This window comes from Biomphalaria glabrata, chromosome 5 (genome assembly GCF_947242115.1).
Source record: "Biomphalaria glabrata chromosome 5, xgBioGlab47.1, whole genome shotgun sequence".
NCBI lineage: Eukaryota > Metazoa > Mollusca > Gastropoda > Planorbidae > Biomphalaria > Biomphalaria glabrata.
In genome coordinates this window covers 47,861,402-47,880,448 of record NC_074715.1, presented here as the reverse complement: position 1 = coordinate 47,880,448, position 19,047 = coordinate 47,861,402, and the positions used below count along the sequence as shown (strand labels likewise).

At 38.6% G+C, this 19,047-nt stretch overlaps 2 protein-coding genes across 6 annotated transcripts in view; one reads left to right on the top strand and one right to left on the bottom strand.

The window, feature by feature from the left end:
- LOC106058759 (uncharacterized) overlaps positions 1–9,999 on the top strand; it is a 28,343-nt gene extending 18,344 nt beyond the window's left edge. For 2 of the 5 annotated variants that reach the window (XM_056030074.1, XM_056030075.1), the window contains exon 2: positions 7,115–9,999. In XM_056030074.1, coding sequence (XP_055886049.1) covers positions 7,282–8,595 — 1,314 coding nt within the window. In that variant the 5' untranslated portion in view covers positions 7,115–7,281 and the 3' untranslated portion in view covers positions 8,596–9,999. Of the gene's footprint in view, positions 1–781; positions 975–1,383; positions 1,403–5,331; positions 5,351–7,114 lie in introns of those variants that run through there. The other 3 variants (XM_013216257.2, XM_056030076.1, XM_056030077.1) reach the window with 3 other exon arrangements.
- Positions 10,000–10,033: 34 nt separating this feature from the next.
- The window catches only part of LOC106058753 (tRNA dimethylallyltransferase-like), a 61,587-nt gene continuing 52,573 nt past the window's right edge, over positions 10,034–19,047 (bottom strand). Inside the window, exons 7-11 of the mRNA XM_056030068.1 lie at positions 15,288–15,418; positions 13,708–13,785; positions 12,947–13,053; positions 10,505–10,622; positions 10,034–10,297 (exon numbers count right to left, since the gene is read on the bottom strand). Of these exons, the coding sequence (XP_055886043.1) occupies positions 10,140–10,297; positions 10,505–10,622; positions 12,947–13,053; positions 13,708–13,785; positions 15,288–15,418 (592 nt within the window). The 3' untranslated portion in view covers positions 10,034–10,139. The remainder of the gene's footprint in view (positions 10,298–10,504; positions 10,623–12,946; positions 13,054–13,707; positions 13,786–15,287; positions 15,419–19,047) is intronic.

Genomic DNA, 19,047 nt, shown 5'->3' with positions numbered 1-19,047 from the left:
AACGTGTCAAAACGTAATAAGGGGACTATATCCATAAACATACATACGGTACATATATATGTATGTAAATATCTCCACATCTCTCTTTAAGTAACATTTATTTCCCTTATTTTGAAGTCAGGCAAAATAATTAATCACCAACAATTAATTAACTCATTGTTACATTTTTAAAAATTGTTTCATATCTTGGTCAGGTTCAATGAATAATTGGGCGAATTTTTAACTTGATCCGAGAATGGGAAATGTCAGAAAAAAACATGTTAAAACTTTTTACCAGACAGACAGACAGACAGAGTTGATATAAGCTTTGTAAAAAAGAGTTTTGGACCACGGAAAACTTTATCAGCGAAAAATTAAGGCAAAGAATAGTGTTCTATAGAAATGTGAACTTATTCGTCTTAGTTACATTCGATTTATATGCATAATTCATACATGTAACAAATACAGTACAAAGTTGTAGATGCTAAAGTATTACCGGCACCATTAAATATATTTAATAATTCTAACGCATTCGTTATATGCATGTAATGAGTTTTTCAACCTCCCAATGTACAACTTGTTTTGGTTGAACCATTAGTATAGTTCCATGGTTGAACTAAGGGGCGGCTACAAGATGGGCGGTGCTCGAAAACGCCGACAACTGTTAGTTAAGTAGGATACAGTGACAGAGTTGTCTAACATGGCGAGTTATCTCCCGAGCTACTTAGTCCTGCGGTATCGATTTCATTCCTTTTTATCTAGCAGATAATCAAAGTGATAATAAAGTTGATGATAAGCAGGGACAATGATAACTTGTGCGTGTCTGTTTTACCTGTGTCGTGTATTGTAGAAAAGTTCTGTGAAATCAGTTTCAGTTGGATTTGTGTTATTTCAGTTTAAAGCGTGTGTGTTATCAGGACACATTTCGTGTCACGCAATAAATAAAGACACTGGAGATGTCACGGTTTATTACTTTCATATGGGATTATATCCAAGTATGTTTTCCTCATGGAATCAAATTGTGTGTGTTTTTTTTTATTTCACTATTTGGACTTAACTTATTAACAAAGACCTCTCTTTGTCAACTCCTATGTGTAGTCTGCATTTTTAAAGACCTTTTTTAATGTCGTAAAACTGATACTTACGCCTACGTGTTGAGTAGTTTTTCATTTGGTTAGAAGTCGTAAATGTAAATCTTCATGTTTTTTTTTTTTTTTTACAACAGTTTTAAATGTGGTCAATGATAGGTATCTGTTTATAGGCTCAGACCATGTCTAAGTGCAGTCTAGTTGTATTGATTACCATATGAAAACCAAACGAGGATTGTTTGAACAAGTCTTTTTCAACTCCTAGCAGCTTACATTTTCTTCATGGAGTCTGGCAGCGAAAGAGTATCGCGCTAATAACGTGGATTCCAAAACTGGTCAATTTTTTTTTTTTTTGTTCAATGACAACCCAAACCTAAATTAATTGAACATAATATGGACATTTGTTTTAAATTTATTATTACCGTTATATTAGGCCTACTTGTTTAACAATTTCTTTTCATAATCACCTTCACCTATCACTTACTCTGTTGAAACACTGGAGCATCACACATATGCTAGGACAAATTTGTACAAATACTCCTTCTTCCCTAGTGCTATTAGAGCATGAAATGGGTTGCCTGAGCTAGCCAGGAAAACCAGTGACTTGGCAGAATTTAAGTCATTGGTTAATATGCATGACTAAATGCATGACGCGTAGGACGTAATCATTTTCTTTTTTGAAGTAACGTCTGTATTATATAAGATAAGATGTAATATGTAGCAAGCAGAATAAGTAATAGAATTTTATATCCAGTGAAGCAGTGACCTCAGTGACCTTTTCGGGTTACGTCATTGCTTATTGAATATATAGACCCTACTTCTGGCTTATATCCATTTGCATTCTTCGTTGAAAAAAAAACCGGCTTCGAATCGTTGTTAAGACTGGGTATTTTAATTTCGGAATCTTTAGGACGTCCACCAAGCTCCAATGGGTTAGTTAGTAATAGGACGTCCCCCTCTAATGGGTTAGTTAGTAATAGGACGTCCCCCTCTAATGGGTTAGTTAGTAATAGGACGTCCCCCTCTAATGGGTTAGTTAGTAATAGGACGTCCCCCTCTAATGGGTTAGTTAGTAATAGGACGTCCCCCTCTAATGGGTTAGTTAGTAATAGGACGTCCCCCTCTAATGGGTTAGTTAGTAATAGGACGTCCCCCTCTAATGGGTTAGTTAGTAATAGGACGTCCCCCTCTAATGGGTTAGTTAGTAATAGGACGTCCCCCTCTAATGGGTTAGTTAGTAATAGGACGTCCCCCTCTAATGGGTTAGTTAGTAATAGGACGTCCCCCTCTAATGGGTTAGTTAGTAATAGGACGTCCCCCTCTAATGGGTTAGTTAGTAATAGGACGTCCCCCTCTAATGGGTTAGTTAGTAAAAGCGGTTTGGTCGTTGTGCTGGCCTGGTGTGAAATGTCTAATGCACAATGTTTACAACTAGGTCTAGACGTGGTCAGCTCTAAATGCACCTACTGGCCTAGACGTGGTCAGCTCTAGTGGCACCTACTGGCCTAGATGTGGTCAGCTCTAGTGGCACCTACTGGCCTAGACGTGGTCAGCTCTAGTGGCACCTACTCCTAGATGTGGTCAGCTCTAGTGGCACCTACTGGCCTAGATGTGGTCAGCTCTAGTGGCACCTACTGGCCTAGATGTGGTCAGCTCTAGTGGCACCTACTGGCCTAGATGTGGTCAGCTCTAGTGGCACCTACTGGCCTAGATGTGGTCAGCTCTAGTGGCACCTACTGGCCTAGACGTGGTCAGCTCTAGTGGCACCTACTGGCCTAGACGTGGTCAGCTCTAGTGGCACCTACTGGCCTAGACGTGGTCAGCTCTAGTGGCACCTATTGGCCAAGATGTGGTCAGCTCTAGTGGTACTGGCCTAGACGTGGTCAGCTCTAGTGGCACCTACTGGCCTAGACGTGGTCAGCTCTAGTGGCACCTACTGGCTTAGATGAGATTAGATTATCATAGTGTTTTATTGCTATGTGTATGCCATTTAATTTATGTAAATGGGGGCGAATCTACCATCGTGTGTCAAGTACAATAGAGATCGATTACATCATTCATAACCACTTAGCGTGTCTGGCCGGATGGGGGGGGGGTACAACTTTATAAACAAAATCATTCACAACTAATCGCTAACCTCCTCCAACCGTCACAGTAGAAACACACATACACACTCCATAACACCAAACAAATGCAACGCTTCATTTGCGAACATTGAAAAACGGCTTCAGTTTTCAGAGTACTTACACCAGGCTGATGCCTGCACTAGTGATGTAAGAATATAATTAAACGCGGTGGAAAAAAAGGAATTTAGAAATCAAATTAAATCTTTTTACTTTTTGAAACATTCAAATAAAAAAAAATAAATCTTTTCATTGTTTTCTTGAAACTATTCCTGCGTGTAAGAGATGAACTACGCAGTAGAGCACAGCACCATCAGTTCTCCAGGAAGTTTCTCTCATAGCCAGGGGCAAGCAAGTCAATGTTTTCATTATCTCCCCTAACCAAACAAGAAGGTTCTCACTATTCAACTTAGGGAGGTCTGTGTAACTTGTGTGTGAATTGGTGCAAAGGGAGGTGTGACTACCATGACAAGCAAGTCCTACATGACTACCATGACAAGCAAGTCCTACATGACTACCATGACAAGCAAGTCCTACATGACTACCATGACAAGCATATCCTACATGACTACCATGACAAGCAAGTCCTACATGACTACCATGACAAGCAAGTCCTACATGACTACCCTGACAAGCAAGTCCTACATGACTACCCTGACAAGCAAGTCCTACATGACTACCATGACAAGCAAGTCCTACATGACTACCCTGACAAGCAAGTCCTACATGACTACCATGACAAGCAAGTCCTACATGAGTACCCTGACAAGCAAGTCCTACATGACTACCCTGACAAGCAAGTCCTACATGACTACCATGACAAGCAAGTCCTACATGACTACCCTGACAAGCAAGTCCTACATGACTACCCTGACAAGCAAGTCCTACATGACTACCATGACAAGCAAGTCCTACATGACTACCATGACAAGCAAGTCCTACATGACTACCCTGACAAGCAAGTCCTACATGACTACCATGACAAGCAAGTCCTACATGACTACCCTGACAAGCAAGTCCTACATGACTACCCTGACAAGCAAGTCCTACATGACTACCCTGACAAGCAAGTCCTACATGACTACCCTGACAAGCAAGTCCTACATGACTACCCTGACAAGCAAGTCCTACATGAGTACCATGACAAGCTAGTCCTACATGACTACCCTGACAAGCAAGTCCTACATGACTACCCTGACAAGCAAGTCCTACATGACTACCATGACAAGCTAGTCCTACATGACTACCCTGACAAGCTAGTCCTACATGACTACCCTGACAAGCTAGTCCTACATGAGATATTGGTTGGCTCCTAGAAGTATGAAGTTACATTTATTGGCCCATATCAATGTGTACCCTTGCAAAAATTGGATGGTTGTGTGATATCGCGCTTCAAGTTTTCAAAGTTTTATTGCGATGTTCCACGGATTGTAAATAGACAAGTCTTTTATGATTTCATTCTTATATGTCAATAGTGTAGACTGTCTTGAGTTTGGACAGTAATGGTTGTATTGGTAGCTAATTATTTGATGCACGTCATTGCTCTAGAAGTCCAAAGATACAACCAAAATGTCTGCTCACACTTTCGTCACGGCTGGATGGAAAGTGGATGGGAGGTAAAAGTTGGTAAAAAGTCTAGAAATTCTCGACTCTGGCAACGAAGTTGATCGCGTTAATAACACGAATGTCGTGGGTTCGGTCCCCATACTGACCAATCTATTTTAAAGACAATCCCAGCATACCCTATTCGACCAATGCAAACGTTGACGATCCGATCGGGTTTAATGAGATCCGATTTTATTGTAACCTAAAGTAAGAATTGATTTAAAAAATTACATTACTTATTACTTTCACTAGACTGTAGCTACAAATAGTAAAATCTACATCCTTGGAATTTTTTTTTGAAATGTACAGCTTGGATCAACCAAGAGTTACTCACTGCTGAGTCACTGCTCGTGCGTAATTTCCCTTCATTAGAATAAGGAAATCCCCTACTCTAAAAATAGAAACAGATTAACGCTTATAATTATCGAACCGGTTTCAACTCCCCCCCCCCCCTTTATTTTTCTTTAGCATAGAATAAATATCGTAGGTCTGTATAAACATTAAGTGTGTGGATTGGCTGTATCAATAGGTCTGGGGCATAATGCTGGCGATATGGTATGTACATTTGATTGTAGGCTTATCGTATTTAGATAGACCGATACGTTAGTTCAACAAGATGAAAGGACTGTGTCCCCCAGTATGTGATAGAATACTGCTAGTTCAGATTTATGTGCACATGTATGTAAACTTTTGGGTGGAGAGCGGAAAGAAGGGGAACTGACTCTGCCTAAACTTTATTGAATTCATATAGACCACGCTCGTTTAACCATGGTTTAACGAGATTATGTGAATGTGTTGAAATAGAGTGTTTCCCCCCTTGATATTTGTCGAGGGTAAGTTTGTAGCGTAATACAATTAACGCAAAATAACGTACGTTGTTAAACTCAATTTGTTAAACAAACACGGATGTAACCTTGGCAGGGTCAGCTGAAGTACTAGGGAATCTTTATTGGTGGTATCTGTATTTGTGACATAGGTATGTTATTAATTACTGTTTAAATTAAAATGCCTCACCCGTCCCTTCCGTCATGCAGTTTTTAGCGGCCCCGTAGAGAACCGCTAGTGTGTGTGTGTGTCTGAGTGTGTGTGTGTGTGTCTGAGTGTGTGTTGTCTTCTATTTATTTTATAAATTACAGAGAAGATAATTACCCTCTACGCGTACTTATCTAGTTGTACTTGTAAACTTTGCTAAGTAATTGGGTGACCTGGCTGATTCCGGCAACCATATCCTGTCATTCTAAAAGCAATAGGGAGGAAGAACACTTGTACGAATAAGTCCTAGCAAATGAAATAAGAAATGTGTCTTTATCTTTTCGAGCACTTTTATTAGGTTGTGTTTTGTATTTGTAGGTGGCTCAGTGTTTTATGTAGGCCTTTAATTGCTATTTGACTCTTTGTTCGTCCGTCCCCAAGTGTCTCTTGATTTTATAGTGCTCGAAATAACATCTGCTACTCGTGGTGTTACCATTCATTAGGACTTGACATGCTGTGCACTGATAGTATGAGCTTAGCATGGTGTTACCATTCATTAGGACTTGACATGCTGTGCACTGATAGTATGAGCTTAGCATGGTGTTACCATTCATTAGGACTTGACATGCTGTGCACTGATAGTATGAGCTTAGCATGGTGTTACCATTCATTAGGACTTGACATGCTGTGCACTGATAGTATGAGCTTAGCATGGTGTTACCATTCATTAGGACTTGACATGCTGTGCACTGATAGTATGAGCTTAGCATGGTGTTACCATTCATTAGGACTTGACATGCTGTGCACTGATAGTATGAGCTTAGCATGGTGTTACCATTCATTAGGACTTGACATGCTGTGCACTGATAGTATGAGCTTAGCATGGTGTTACCATTCATTAGGACTTGACATGCTGTGCACTGATAGTATGAGCTTAGCATGGTGTTACCATTCATTAGGACTTGACATGCTGTGCACTGATAGTATGAGCTTAGCATGGTGTTACCATTCATTAGGACTTGACATGCTGTGCACTGATAGTATGAGCTTAGCATGGTGTTACCATTCATTAGGACTTGACATGCTGTGCACTGATAGTATGAGCTTAGCATTGCGGAGGCGCAAATGAGATTTTAACATGACTGTCTACGGAGAACATCGCATATTGTTCCGCGAAAATGTAAATGATCAATTTGAGGAATCTCGTGCGTCTTGGCTGATCCTTGTGGTGGCTATACAATTTTAATATGTCATGTTTAGGCCTACTTGTACGATAAGCTTCATTTAACAAATTGTTTACTGTCTATAAATCAGACTTTTAATACATATTTCTTTTTCTTTCCCCAGATGCATGACGTTTAATCAAAGATTGTAATCCTGGTCATAATTTCTAATGAAGTACTTCCTAGTCCACTGCACCAACCAAAGCCATCCTCCCCATTCAAGTCTATGTGATACCCCAAAACAACTCCATACATCCTGTTTCATCAGGGAATAACTAGACTTTTGGGAAAATGTCCAAAGGACCCAAAATTCATGAGATCTTCAGCAACGCTGGGAAGAACATTGCCTTTACCTACGAAAACCAGGAAACCAAGCAGCAGATCCAGCTGAGCAAAAAGAAGAATGCGGTCTCCGGGCCAGGCATGAAAAAGTTTGGTGGCTACAAGCCCAAAATTCTCAGCGGCCAAAACGACTTCCTGTCACTACAAAATGACACACCTAATGTGTCTCTGGGGTTGTCAGGTAACAGTGTGAGCAGGACTAACCAGACTCTGACCAAACCTAAGCCATGGGTCATTGGGGATAAAAATGTACCTATGGTGCTGGCACCCTTGTCAAGTGAAGAAGACAATGACTCTGTTGATGTCAATGGGAATAACCATGACAATGGTCATATTAATGATGCCCCTAATGACTTCGGACACCTGTATAACGACCAGATGAGAGATGTTGAGAACTCAATGCGTACACAGAACATTCATTCGGACACATCGACCTTGATTTCATATTCCAGTGACCACGACCAAGGTGTGGACAATCCAGCCGCCTCTTTGATGTCCATTGTGGACACGCTGAATGCAGGTGAAGCTCCAGAGAAACCACCTCACATTAATGGAAAGCATCACCATCCAACAGTTGACCTTTCACACTCTAACTCTGTGGATGTTCATGTTTCTGAAGAAGTGTTCATTCCCGCCCCAGACTACGATGAAGAGGAGCGCACACTGGACTTCACTTCGGAGGACACAGATGACCCCGATAGCCCTGAGGGTGGACAGCGGAACCCCAAAGCCAGGCCTCTGTCCAAAGTCTATGACGGCGAAGACTTCTCTCAATATCTCTCAGATGATGATGACAACAATGTAGAGCTTCGCCAAAAATCTAACAAAAATACACTAACCAGAAAGTCAACCTCAGAAGCAGCAAAGCCTAAGCTGAATCAGAAACATTTAATGTTCAAACAAAACACTCTTGGAAAGAACAAACGACACAGTTCAGGATCTGTCCCAGGATTTAACAGTGTCAGACACTTCAGCTATGCAGATTCCAAATTTGGCACAAAAGGCAGAAATACTTCCAAGAGTATGGCCTTCACAGAACTGACTGATGAGGGAGATGTGTTCTTGAGTGCCAATTCACAGCAGGGGTCTTACGAGTCTTTTCTACGTTCTCGCAACGGTGATGTTATACCCCACCGTGAAACCAGTGACAGTGGCCTGGATATGGTGGAAGATGGTCACTTGGCCCATCAGAGGAACAAAGGTGATACTCTATGGAAAAAGATGACCTACAGGTTTAAACATAAGTCAAGTAAGGTTAATTAAATGCCCCTTGTCTAATGTTAATTAAGGCCTACACATCATAAAAGCATTAACATTCCACAGAATCTGTTGAAAATATTTATTATTGTAAATGAGGGAATTGAAACACTACTTGTTAGATGATGAATGTTGAAGAGGACCTGCTCATTAGAAACAAAAAACTGTCCTAGTAATAACTAAAAAATAATTTACTACTAAAGACAGTAATTGTATGTAGAGCAGGATAGAATAAAGTGATACAGTTCGGTCAGTAATGAAGACTGATCAAATTTTATGCATTCTTTAATTTTTTTTTGGTCTGGATCTAGAACTTAATTGTACAGATGTTTTTACTTTATGCATTTTTTGTCCTTGTTGAAACATAATAAATTGTGGTGTCATTTTAGTGTACACAGCAGTGTTGACCTTTTTACTGAATGAAATTCTTGCTTGGTCTTTTTTAAAAGGTATTTTAAAACAGCTTGTCAGACCATTTTTATACTATTAAAAGCTTTACAACTGTTAAACAGAAATCCATACTGACAATACATGGACATTCACTCCTGACAAAATTTTTACCTTTTAATGCACCTATAAATGTAGAACTATTATAGAAAGTTAGATTTCTGTTTTGGTTTTTAAAAAGTCTGTAATCAGATGTTGTGTTAAATTATTTAACAAATATTTTTTTATACCAGGGGAGGTTAAGCCTTGGGAAAAGTTTAGTTTAATTTTTAGAGAGGCAAACAACAAACCAAAACAATTATGAAAATCTGAACTGTGTTCTAAAACTATTGTCATTGTCTACAAACTAAGGCCCACTAGTACTGGCCCACAAGTACCAGACCTTGCAATGTATGAGGGAAGAGGATGTTAGAAGGTTCAGTTAACGACCAACCACCTTTACTTCCCCAATGTATGCTAGGTACCACATTAGAGCTCTAAATTCATAACTTCAATAGAATGTGAACTCCACAGTACAGAAGCAAAGTGTTTTACCACTCAGCCACCATGCCCTTAGAATAGTATTACTAATGCAAATTCTTGTACAAAAATTCATAGATTATATCTTATATAATACAGACGTTACTTCAAAAAAGAAGATGATTACGTCCTACGTGTCATGCATATTAACCAATGACTTAAATTCTGCCAAGTCACTGGTTTTCCTGGCTAGCTCAGGCAACCCATTCCATGCTCTAATAGCGCTAGGGAAGAAAGAGTATTTCAATGCAGTTAGTCAGCAGTAACATCTCTAGCATCCTTTAAAATTTATTAAGAGGTCAGTTTTCTGCTCCACTATACGAGTGTATAATTCCAAGGCTATGTCAGTCCAGTTGTTTATATTGCTGTGACAATTATATTTTACATTGTTTATATGGTAAATGTATATAGTTTATGTACACAATAAATATTTATACAAACTCAGTTACAATTGTTTACATATTTATTTACATATTAATGTCATGCCTGCTTGCACGAGGTCAAACAACATGCTACATTCATATACATCAACATTTGATCACATTTTTTAGTTACATATCAAACAAATCTGGTCCAATATTCTTCTATTCTCCTTCTGTTTTGTCTGCTTGACTCTCAGGTACTGCTGTCTGTTGAGTTGATGCAAGCTGTGCAGCTCTGGCCTCCAAAGTGTCACAAAGTTTCTGTCTCTGTTTTGTGATGGACTTCAAGTTGTGTTTGTGTTTCTTAGTTTTCAGATGCTCTGTGGATAAACAAAATAAGTGTGAGATATTACATGAGTCTGTACTCTAACACTAATGGAACGTTTTCTTGACTAATGACACAAGAGTCACATTAGACTGACTTTTTCAGTGATGCAACAAGTTCCATAGGGTTAAAATTCTTATGATTTAGTTTTCATTGATCATTCCTTTGTTTTGCCATTTCATGTCCCAACACATACTCTCACCTTGCCATTCATCAAGACGTATGAAAATTTGTCCAGCACAAACATTGCAAACATTTCTAGCTGGCACTGCATTCAACTTCCTGGTGATGGAGACTGGCTCTTTCTCTGGTGTCTTGCCCTAGTGGGTCACAATAAAGACAGTTTTTATCTCCATTGGAAGAAACTATCATGAAATCAGGACAAACTATAAATCAAGTTGATGTTGGAGGCTAACACTGCAACCATTGAACAGGACTAAGCATTTAGTGACCAACAATCAAGTTTGTTAGATGGTGACTAGAGATTCTTATTGTTCTGCACATAGTATATCTGACCTCAACAAGAATTCAATCATAGAAAACTAAACCAGAACCAGAATTTTAAAATTTAAATGAATGAGACCTCCAAATTAACCTCACCTACAAGTATTTTTTGGTGGGGTTGGGTGCGTGGGGGGAAGGGAGTATAAAATAATTTTGGATTGTTGCTATCCACTTAGTTTCCTAAAGATTACTTAGTAATTTTGTGCTTCACAAACAAATTGTGGGCTGTGTTTATCTGAGTGGAAAATTAATCAGGTGACAAACTTGAGGGTGTAATGATTTCATTTTGAGATATGAACATGTTACTACTGTCACCTATGAAACAAGTATATGACTGCCTGGAAACAGCATACAATGTCTCAATGCAGGACTCCACACCCAGAAGAATTTAAGTAGCTGATGAACCTAACAATATTTGTATACTAAGTATCTATTGGTTTTTATTTTTATTGTTACTTCAAAAATGCTTGAGGCATAAAAAAAAAATCATTTGCATATTTAATTCAAAAAGCCAAAACATAGCATTTTCTTTAGCGTGTCTAAGAAACCATGAAATAGAATTTTGAATACAGCTTATAGTTTTTCAGATTCATAGGTACAGACAGACTAAACAATTAATAGAGGCTTTTTCCCTTTCCAGGGACTCCTGAAAATACAAGTCAACTTTACAGATGCTGTTTTATAGAGAAAAAAAAGTTGTTGGAATATCTATAGTATATATATATATATATATATATATATATTTATAGCTTTTATATAGCGCTACTTTCATGCTTATAGCAGGCTCAGAGCGCTTTGGTCCAATCTCATTTGTGGACCAGTGGGGGGGAGGGGGTATCTAGGAGTTGGTTTTCTTGGTTTTCCGTGCTGCCTTTAGGCGCTCAGTAAACACAACTCTGCCCGAGTCGGGTGTCGAACCTCGAGCCCCCTTCTAGGTAGCCAAGCCAAGCCAAGTTCAAGCGTACTTGTCTTCTTGACCACGCTTCCCACTGTATTATTTATGACCACATTATGTCAATTCTGTGCAACTTTGAATCTATGCGGCCTAGAGACTATTTTAGTTTGAGGAAATTATCAAAAGTAGTTTTGATTTTTCTAAATTAATACAATGTGTCTCTCTTGAATAAAGTTGTGCTTATCCAAGCAGTGGGAAAAAGTAAAATGGAAAAGATGCCCTACCCCCCTTTTTTTAAAGAACATTGTAATATTTTAGTACTGAGGGATAGTTACATTCTTTACTTTTGACTACAATGTTTTAACATCTTTGGATTCAATATAGCAAAATCCTACAAATTTTTTACAGAAAATATCTCTTAGCCTATTATTCCATTCAAGACAGCTACATTGAAAACTAAACCAGTTTTCTTTAACAACAACATTAAAAAAAAACAAATGTCCCATTCCAGAATGATCTCACAGTTCAAAAGACTAACCTACAAAGAAAACATTTGATCAACAGTAGAAAGTAGTTTTAGAAAGGAAAAAAAAAAAGGTCAAAGTTTTATTTGAAATCAGATTAGTACCTCAGGTAGAAGCAGTACATCTGGACTGGCTGATGAAGTTGACTGTGAACATAATGGGCTCTCACTTTCATTAGGTTGGGCCAATGAAACAAACTATTTGAAATACTGTGGAGTTTTAGCCACTCCAATAAATGTTGACGGCAAAAGAAATAAAATGTTGAAAGCATGCAACTATTACTATGAGGTTCAGTGTATTCCTGACTTCATGTTGTAAGGAGTTGGATTCTCTAGAAAACTATTATCATGTTCAGTGAGGGACATATGTTAACATTGAAAGCTCAAACAGCCAATCAAGTAGTCCCTTGGACACAGACCCCAGTCACACATGTAAACAACTCTTTAAACTATGGAGGCCATTTACTGAACAAAGACAAACTTCTTTCTATTATAAGAATGAAAGTTTTTGTTGATACCTCTTTGTTAACATTCACCTTGGCAAACTGGGTTCATTTATGATACACTAATCACTCAGTGGAAAAGAATTAAAGGGCAATAACTTTCAAATACAGTTTTAAAAAGTATTGGCATCCCCTGTTTTTTTTTTCTAAGAGAGATAACTGATATTTTTTAAAATGTATTTGTCAATTCGAAGTTGTCCTTCCTGAAACACATTTTACCTGCATGAAGGCAGTGACTACATCTAAAGCTTCCTGTACAGTTTGATTCCACTGTTTGAGATCTGTTGAGTCTACAGCATACACTGGTGGAACATTGCTACCAGGACCTAAAATGTAAAAAATAAAAACACTAGTTCTTAGAGCCTATTAGACAGTTGTCACTACTTCTGACTGTACCAAGAAACAAAAGACCTACACTACACATCAAAAACAAAATGTAAGATTTAGAGACAAGTAATGTAATCACTTTAAACTCATTAGAGTGCTGCCCATCATTTACCTTACAGTACTCAATACAATCAAGTTGTTTGGAAGCCCATAACTAATCTGTATGTAAGGAAACTAATAATTTTTTATTTTTTTTAAATTTCTATTCTGTGTAAAAAAAAAGTTGTAACAGAAAACAATATACCATTTTTTATTTAGATGCTTAGAAAGACATCAAACTCTTGAAATCTAAAAAAAAAAGCAGATGATGAGAGATTTCTTTCATTAGCCCATGCCTAGGTCGATCTAGTGAAAGCAGGACGTAATCATCTTCTTTTTTGAAGTAATGTCTGTATTATAGAAGATAAGATAAAAGCAGATCTAGATCTAACCAATCACTTTGGATAATTTTTACTGCAACTGCTAGAACTACTCTCAACACTGTTTTTCATTTTCCATTTTAAATAGATAAACCTAGATATCTAACATAGTTTCCTTTTCAAATTTTAAGAGCTGACTACATTAAATACTGTTACTTCAACCAGTGGACTTACGTGCACAGAATCTGTTTTGAATCCATTTCAGCTGTTTCCTGGCATACTTTCGAGTAGCAAGTTTTAACTGAGAAACACCTGAACAAGACAAAATAATGAGATTATCATTTAGTTTTCACAAATATGTTTTGTGTAATGTCATTCCACACACACTGAGACTAACTTATAAGAGAAAGTGTTTAACAAGTGTTTACAAGCACAGATGAATGGTGATTTTATTTTGGGTTCAAAATTGTTAATTTGAATTGTAATTAATTATGAGATTGGAATAAAAAATGTGTTTAAACTGCTGCTTGTAATGTACTGAACTAAAAAGTCATAGTCTCCATCTGACTTTAAAAAGTGCTTTGGTTATGTAGTCTATTCTAACAGACCACTTCTCAGCCTTTTCACCCTTATCCCAACCATAAAACTGAATGAATTTCCTACCTTGCTGCTCAACTGCTCAACTGACTCAGTGAGAACCCCCGTCTATTTCAATTCAAACACAATGTATATAACATTCTAGTATCTTTCCTTATGAGAAATGTAAAAATTGTAAGACAAATTCCCTCATGGAGAACAATATTATTATTATTCAGTTAACATGATGGATAAAGTAAATATTTCTGGTAGAGGCTAGAGTCAAAGTTACAATGGCAGCTCTTAGTTATTACACTTTAATTCTTAAAACTGAATTAGGAACACACACGTTTATCATTTCTAAGGCTACTGAAGAACAAAATAACTTTTAAATTTTGTAACTGACCCAAGTGCTAATGGATATAAGCACTCCACTACCTATAAAATGATTCTAATGGCATGCATATTGAATAGCCTCTTGACAACCAGTTCAACTCCAGGCCTTCCCATGTAGCTCAGCTATTGGGTCCAGCAGAACTGACAGGAGAATGGAGGACAGTGAACAACTGTCACCTAAACCATTCAGCTTTGGGCAGAAGTGGCTCTAAAACACTACAACACTTGAAAGGAGTAAACCCTGAAGAAAAATCTGGAGACTGTGACTTTAGGAAGCTTGCAAGTACACCCTGGCTGAATCTGTGAAACCGCTGATCCTAAATCTCCCATTCCTCTGGACACATCAGCTGTGTGGAGAGGGGGGGGGGGGGGTGGATGACAAAGTTCTGAGCATAAACAATGTCCATAGCTTTCATCTCATTGCTATGCAATAATCCATAATCATAGACTGAAGGAGGCCATACAGAAAAGTTTGTGCAACTCTAGGTTATAACCACTAACATCTAAGTCAGACACTATGAGATGCACACACCTTGTTCAAACTCTAGGTTATAACCACTAACATCTAAGTCAGACACTATGAGATGCACACACCTTGTTCAAACTCTAGGTTATAACCACTAACATCTAAGTCAGACACTATGAGATGCACACACCTTGTTCAAACTCTAGGTTATAACCACTAACATCTAAGTCAGACACTATGAGATGCACACACCTTGTTCAAACTCTAGGTTATAACCACTAACATCTAAGTCAGACACTATGAGATGCACACACCTTGTTCAAACTCTAGGTTATAACCACTAACATCTAAGTCAGACACTATGAGATGCACACACCTTGTTCAAACTCTTTCCTTCCTTCCTCTGATGCTCTCTGTTCGGGTGTCAGTTTTAGGTAGCTACCAAACTCTTTAAAGCCAATCATCTGAAGTACTCCATGAGTGTAGTCAAAGTTATCATCTGGAGAACTGAGGAATACAAAATGAATGGAAATATTAGTCTCAACAGGGTGCATGCAGGAATGTGCTAACTTGGTGATAGCCTGCAATTTCAAATACAATGGTAGAATAGGTAGAAAGGCTGCAGCATAAAACTTTCAAATTTAAAGAAAACTGCCTTCACAGAAAGGTGCAAATGAAAGGGGTTAAAAAAAGAGTAAACAGTTAAGTTCTTAAATCAACAATTCTGGCAAAAAAATTATTATTATCAAGAGTAACAAACTCTGTAACTTGGTCTTTGATTCAATTACTATTCCTTAAGTTCAGGCACAAAGACATTTGCCTTGTCTCAAACTTTAATGATGTATTAGGACACTGATACTGTAAGTTACTGGTTGGAAACAAAGAGGACAAAAAAAAAAGCTAATGCAGGCAACATTCCAACAGACTCAGCGTTCTGGATTTTTCAAATCAAAGCTTGGACTTCATAGCCATCTTTTGAGTTTCTAGTAAATAAGATTGTGCTCATCTTAGACCATGAAGGAGTGGCTACTCCTATATTTAAACCATAGTGGTTGATCTGATTAAAAATGCTCAAAAGCAAAGCAATCTTCTATAAGAGACAGCTAAACTTTACCAGAAGGAAAAATAAAGGGGAAGGGGAGAGATGACAGTAACAACATTAGACTGGCTTGTATTCCAATGGTCATGCTAGACAAAGTGAGAACTTAGGTTGATGTCCCACACTCTGTTGTTATGGTCTGATATGTTGGCAGCTAATGGTAAAAACCACAATATAGCAGTGCATGAACGTATGGTAATTAAACTCAACATTAAATTAGGATTGTTATTTTAGAATAGTTTTATCAATTTTGCTTCCTAAATGTGAGAAAATGAGACAAATATTTGTTTCTAGTTGTTGACTGTTTTCTATCCAATGTATTTATTGATCATTCAATCAATCAGAGGTCTCAGACATTGAAAAAAAAAGTTTTTAACTTGAATGGCTTTTTTTCTTTTAAAGCGGGGTAACTGGATAAACTTTTTAAAAACGTTTTCATGGACAGTTGTTTCCCCTGCATCATGTCGCTTACATTTCCCAAGTGTTTGATAGTTGTTAGTGAAAAGTTGTAGTCGACACCAGCTTCAACACCAGCTTCCACCCATTTCCTTAGAAATAGTTTGCCATAATCCTTCCCCATACGGCGGAACAAAATCTCGGACTTGGTTCAATCACCAACAAAGTGCACTAACTGATTGTGGACCCCCCCCCCCTTTCCCCAACCACACCAAATAGCTCTTGATTCTCTCAATGAAATTCTGTCAAGCTGATAACTTGGAGATCATCCTGTGTGTGTCACGTGATAGGATAAAAAATGCGGTGAGAAGACGATAAAATCTCGTCCAAACTTGTTTCTCACTGACTGATCGGTCGTGAAGTGGACACTAGGGTGGGGGAGACCGCGAGATGCACTTCCATCTGATCCACTCACGTCTCGGTGGATTATACAGATCCACGTCTTATCCTTTTACGTCGGTGATAACCAGGTCAGGAAAATTAGCCTTTGGTCACATGGGCTTGGAAGTATCGAGCCTAGTGGAGTGTTTCTACCGCTGTTATTTTATGAGTGGTCTTAACTGGACTTAATGGTCAACTCAATATGTCACCTTACAAGAGTCAAGATTACCTGTGAGTTTCTACAGGACTCATTGGTTTCCTCACCAGATCCAGAGAAACTCTACCCATCAACTTTTTTTTGTTATAGCGCACCGTTCAGGCTTATAGCATGTTCAGTGCATCATTATCTATTGATGACGTGTAGGGCTGTTATGGACTATGTGTTGTTATAATGTGTGTGTGTGTTTCCAAGGGGATGATTTAGAAAGGGAGTGTTTATTGCTAGTTGGAGAGAGAGAGAGGGAGCATTAATTTAAGGTTAGTCTTGTAGAATGATGCCAGATAAGCGGCACTTTCGTAAGCTGTGTTGAGTACGCCAGACGACTTCAGGATGCCAAAGAGAAAAGACGTGTTTTTACAGTGAAATTTGTTTCAATATTAGTTAGCATCAGTTCACCTCAAGTCGAATTTGTCTATATTGTAATAAAAGTTTACATTTAGTCTAGTTCGCAAAGTTATTCAAGTTATTTCAAGTTTTATACGTTAAAATCTAATACGCCTACAACGGTTTAGTTGTCTACCAGCAGTTTGGTGCTACAAGTCAAAAACCCACATCCACAAGAGAGGAGGAGGTATATTGAAGATGGTTTCCGTGCTGCCGTCGCCCAGCTAACACAAGTCAGGGTTCGAACTCGAGCCCCCTTGATTGAGGGTCAAGCGTTGTTTTTTCTGAAGGAGGATTGTCTGCGGGCATGATTCGGAACCCGGGACCATCGTGACGGCATTCTGGCGAGTATGCCCCGCGACCAGGCCACCACTGAGTTTTGAATGCATACGTCCTTTCCTCAGAATGTGAGACTCTTTGTGAGACTGTCACGTTTGGTGAGACTGTAACTTTTAGTGAAACTCTTTTTAAACATCCCATGCAGTACAAGAACCAAGACTTGGTGTTTCTGACTCAATGAACATTCCACTATACTGTGACTATACGGACACAAAGATCACTTGTTCTTAGACATTATTTGCACGACTTATAGCCACAACCAACATGCTGTACCGGTTCTTAATGAAGGATAATATCTAATTGTACTATTGATTCAGTTTGATCTATAAGCCTAGCATGACTCACTAGACTAGTGCGTACCTGTGTGTGTGTGGGGGGGGGGGCATTAGTCAATCTGTGAGTGTGTGTGCGTGCGTGTGTTATCACAAGATGTTAACCTTTAGTTTCTAAGTCATTACAGTCTCTCACAAACAACATTATCTCTCAGATTAAACAAATAGATAAAAACGACTTTACGAAAAAAAGTGGGGGGGGGGGGGGGGAGAGAGAGGAGAACCTTACATTATATACCGAAGACTGCAATCAATATTATCTGGCCTAAATAGATCTCCGATTATCTCCCACTGGGTCAAGAAGCTGTTGGAGTTCTTTTATGGGCTCTTTGGCCAAGTACGTGTGTGTTAGGAAATAAAAGATCAGTCACACACACACACACACACATGGAATAACAAGGTAAAAGTAAAACAAAAAGGGGGTGGGGTGGGTGAAATGATCGCACTGATATCGAGACCTCTTAGACACGAATCACATTGCTTAGACAGATACTAGGATCTGAAGAATAGTTAGGCAACTATCTTCATGTCTAGTGTGATCTAATACACTCTCCAGTATCTACAGTCAAGTAGAAATGTTAAAAGTCCCATATTAAATTGTTCTGTACAAGTTATCAGTCCCGGTAGTATCCTCAATCAGTGCCGGTAGTATCAATCAGTCCCGGTAGTATCCTCAATCAGTCCCGGTAGTATCCTCAATCAGTCCCGGTAGTATCCTCAATCAGTCACGGCAGTATCCTCAATCAGTCCCGGTAGTATCCTCAATCAGTTTCGGCAGTATCCTCAATCAGTCCCGGCAGTATCCTCAATCAGTCCCGGCAGTATCCTCAATCAGTTTCGGTAGTATCCTCAATCAGTTTCCGTAGTATCCTCAATCAGTCCCGGCAGTATCCTCAATCCCTTGCAGTAATGTTCTGTAGTTAAA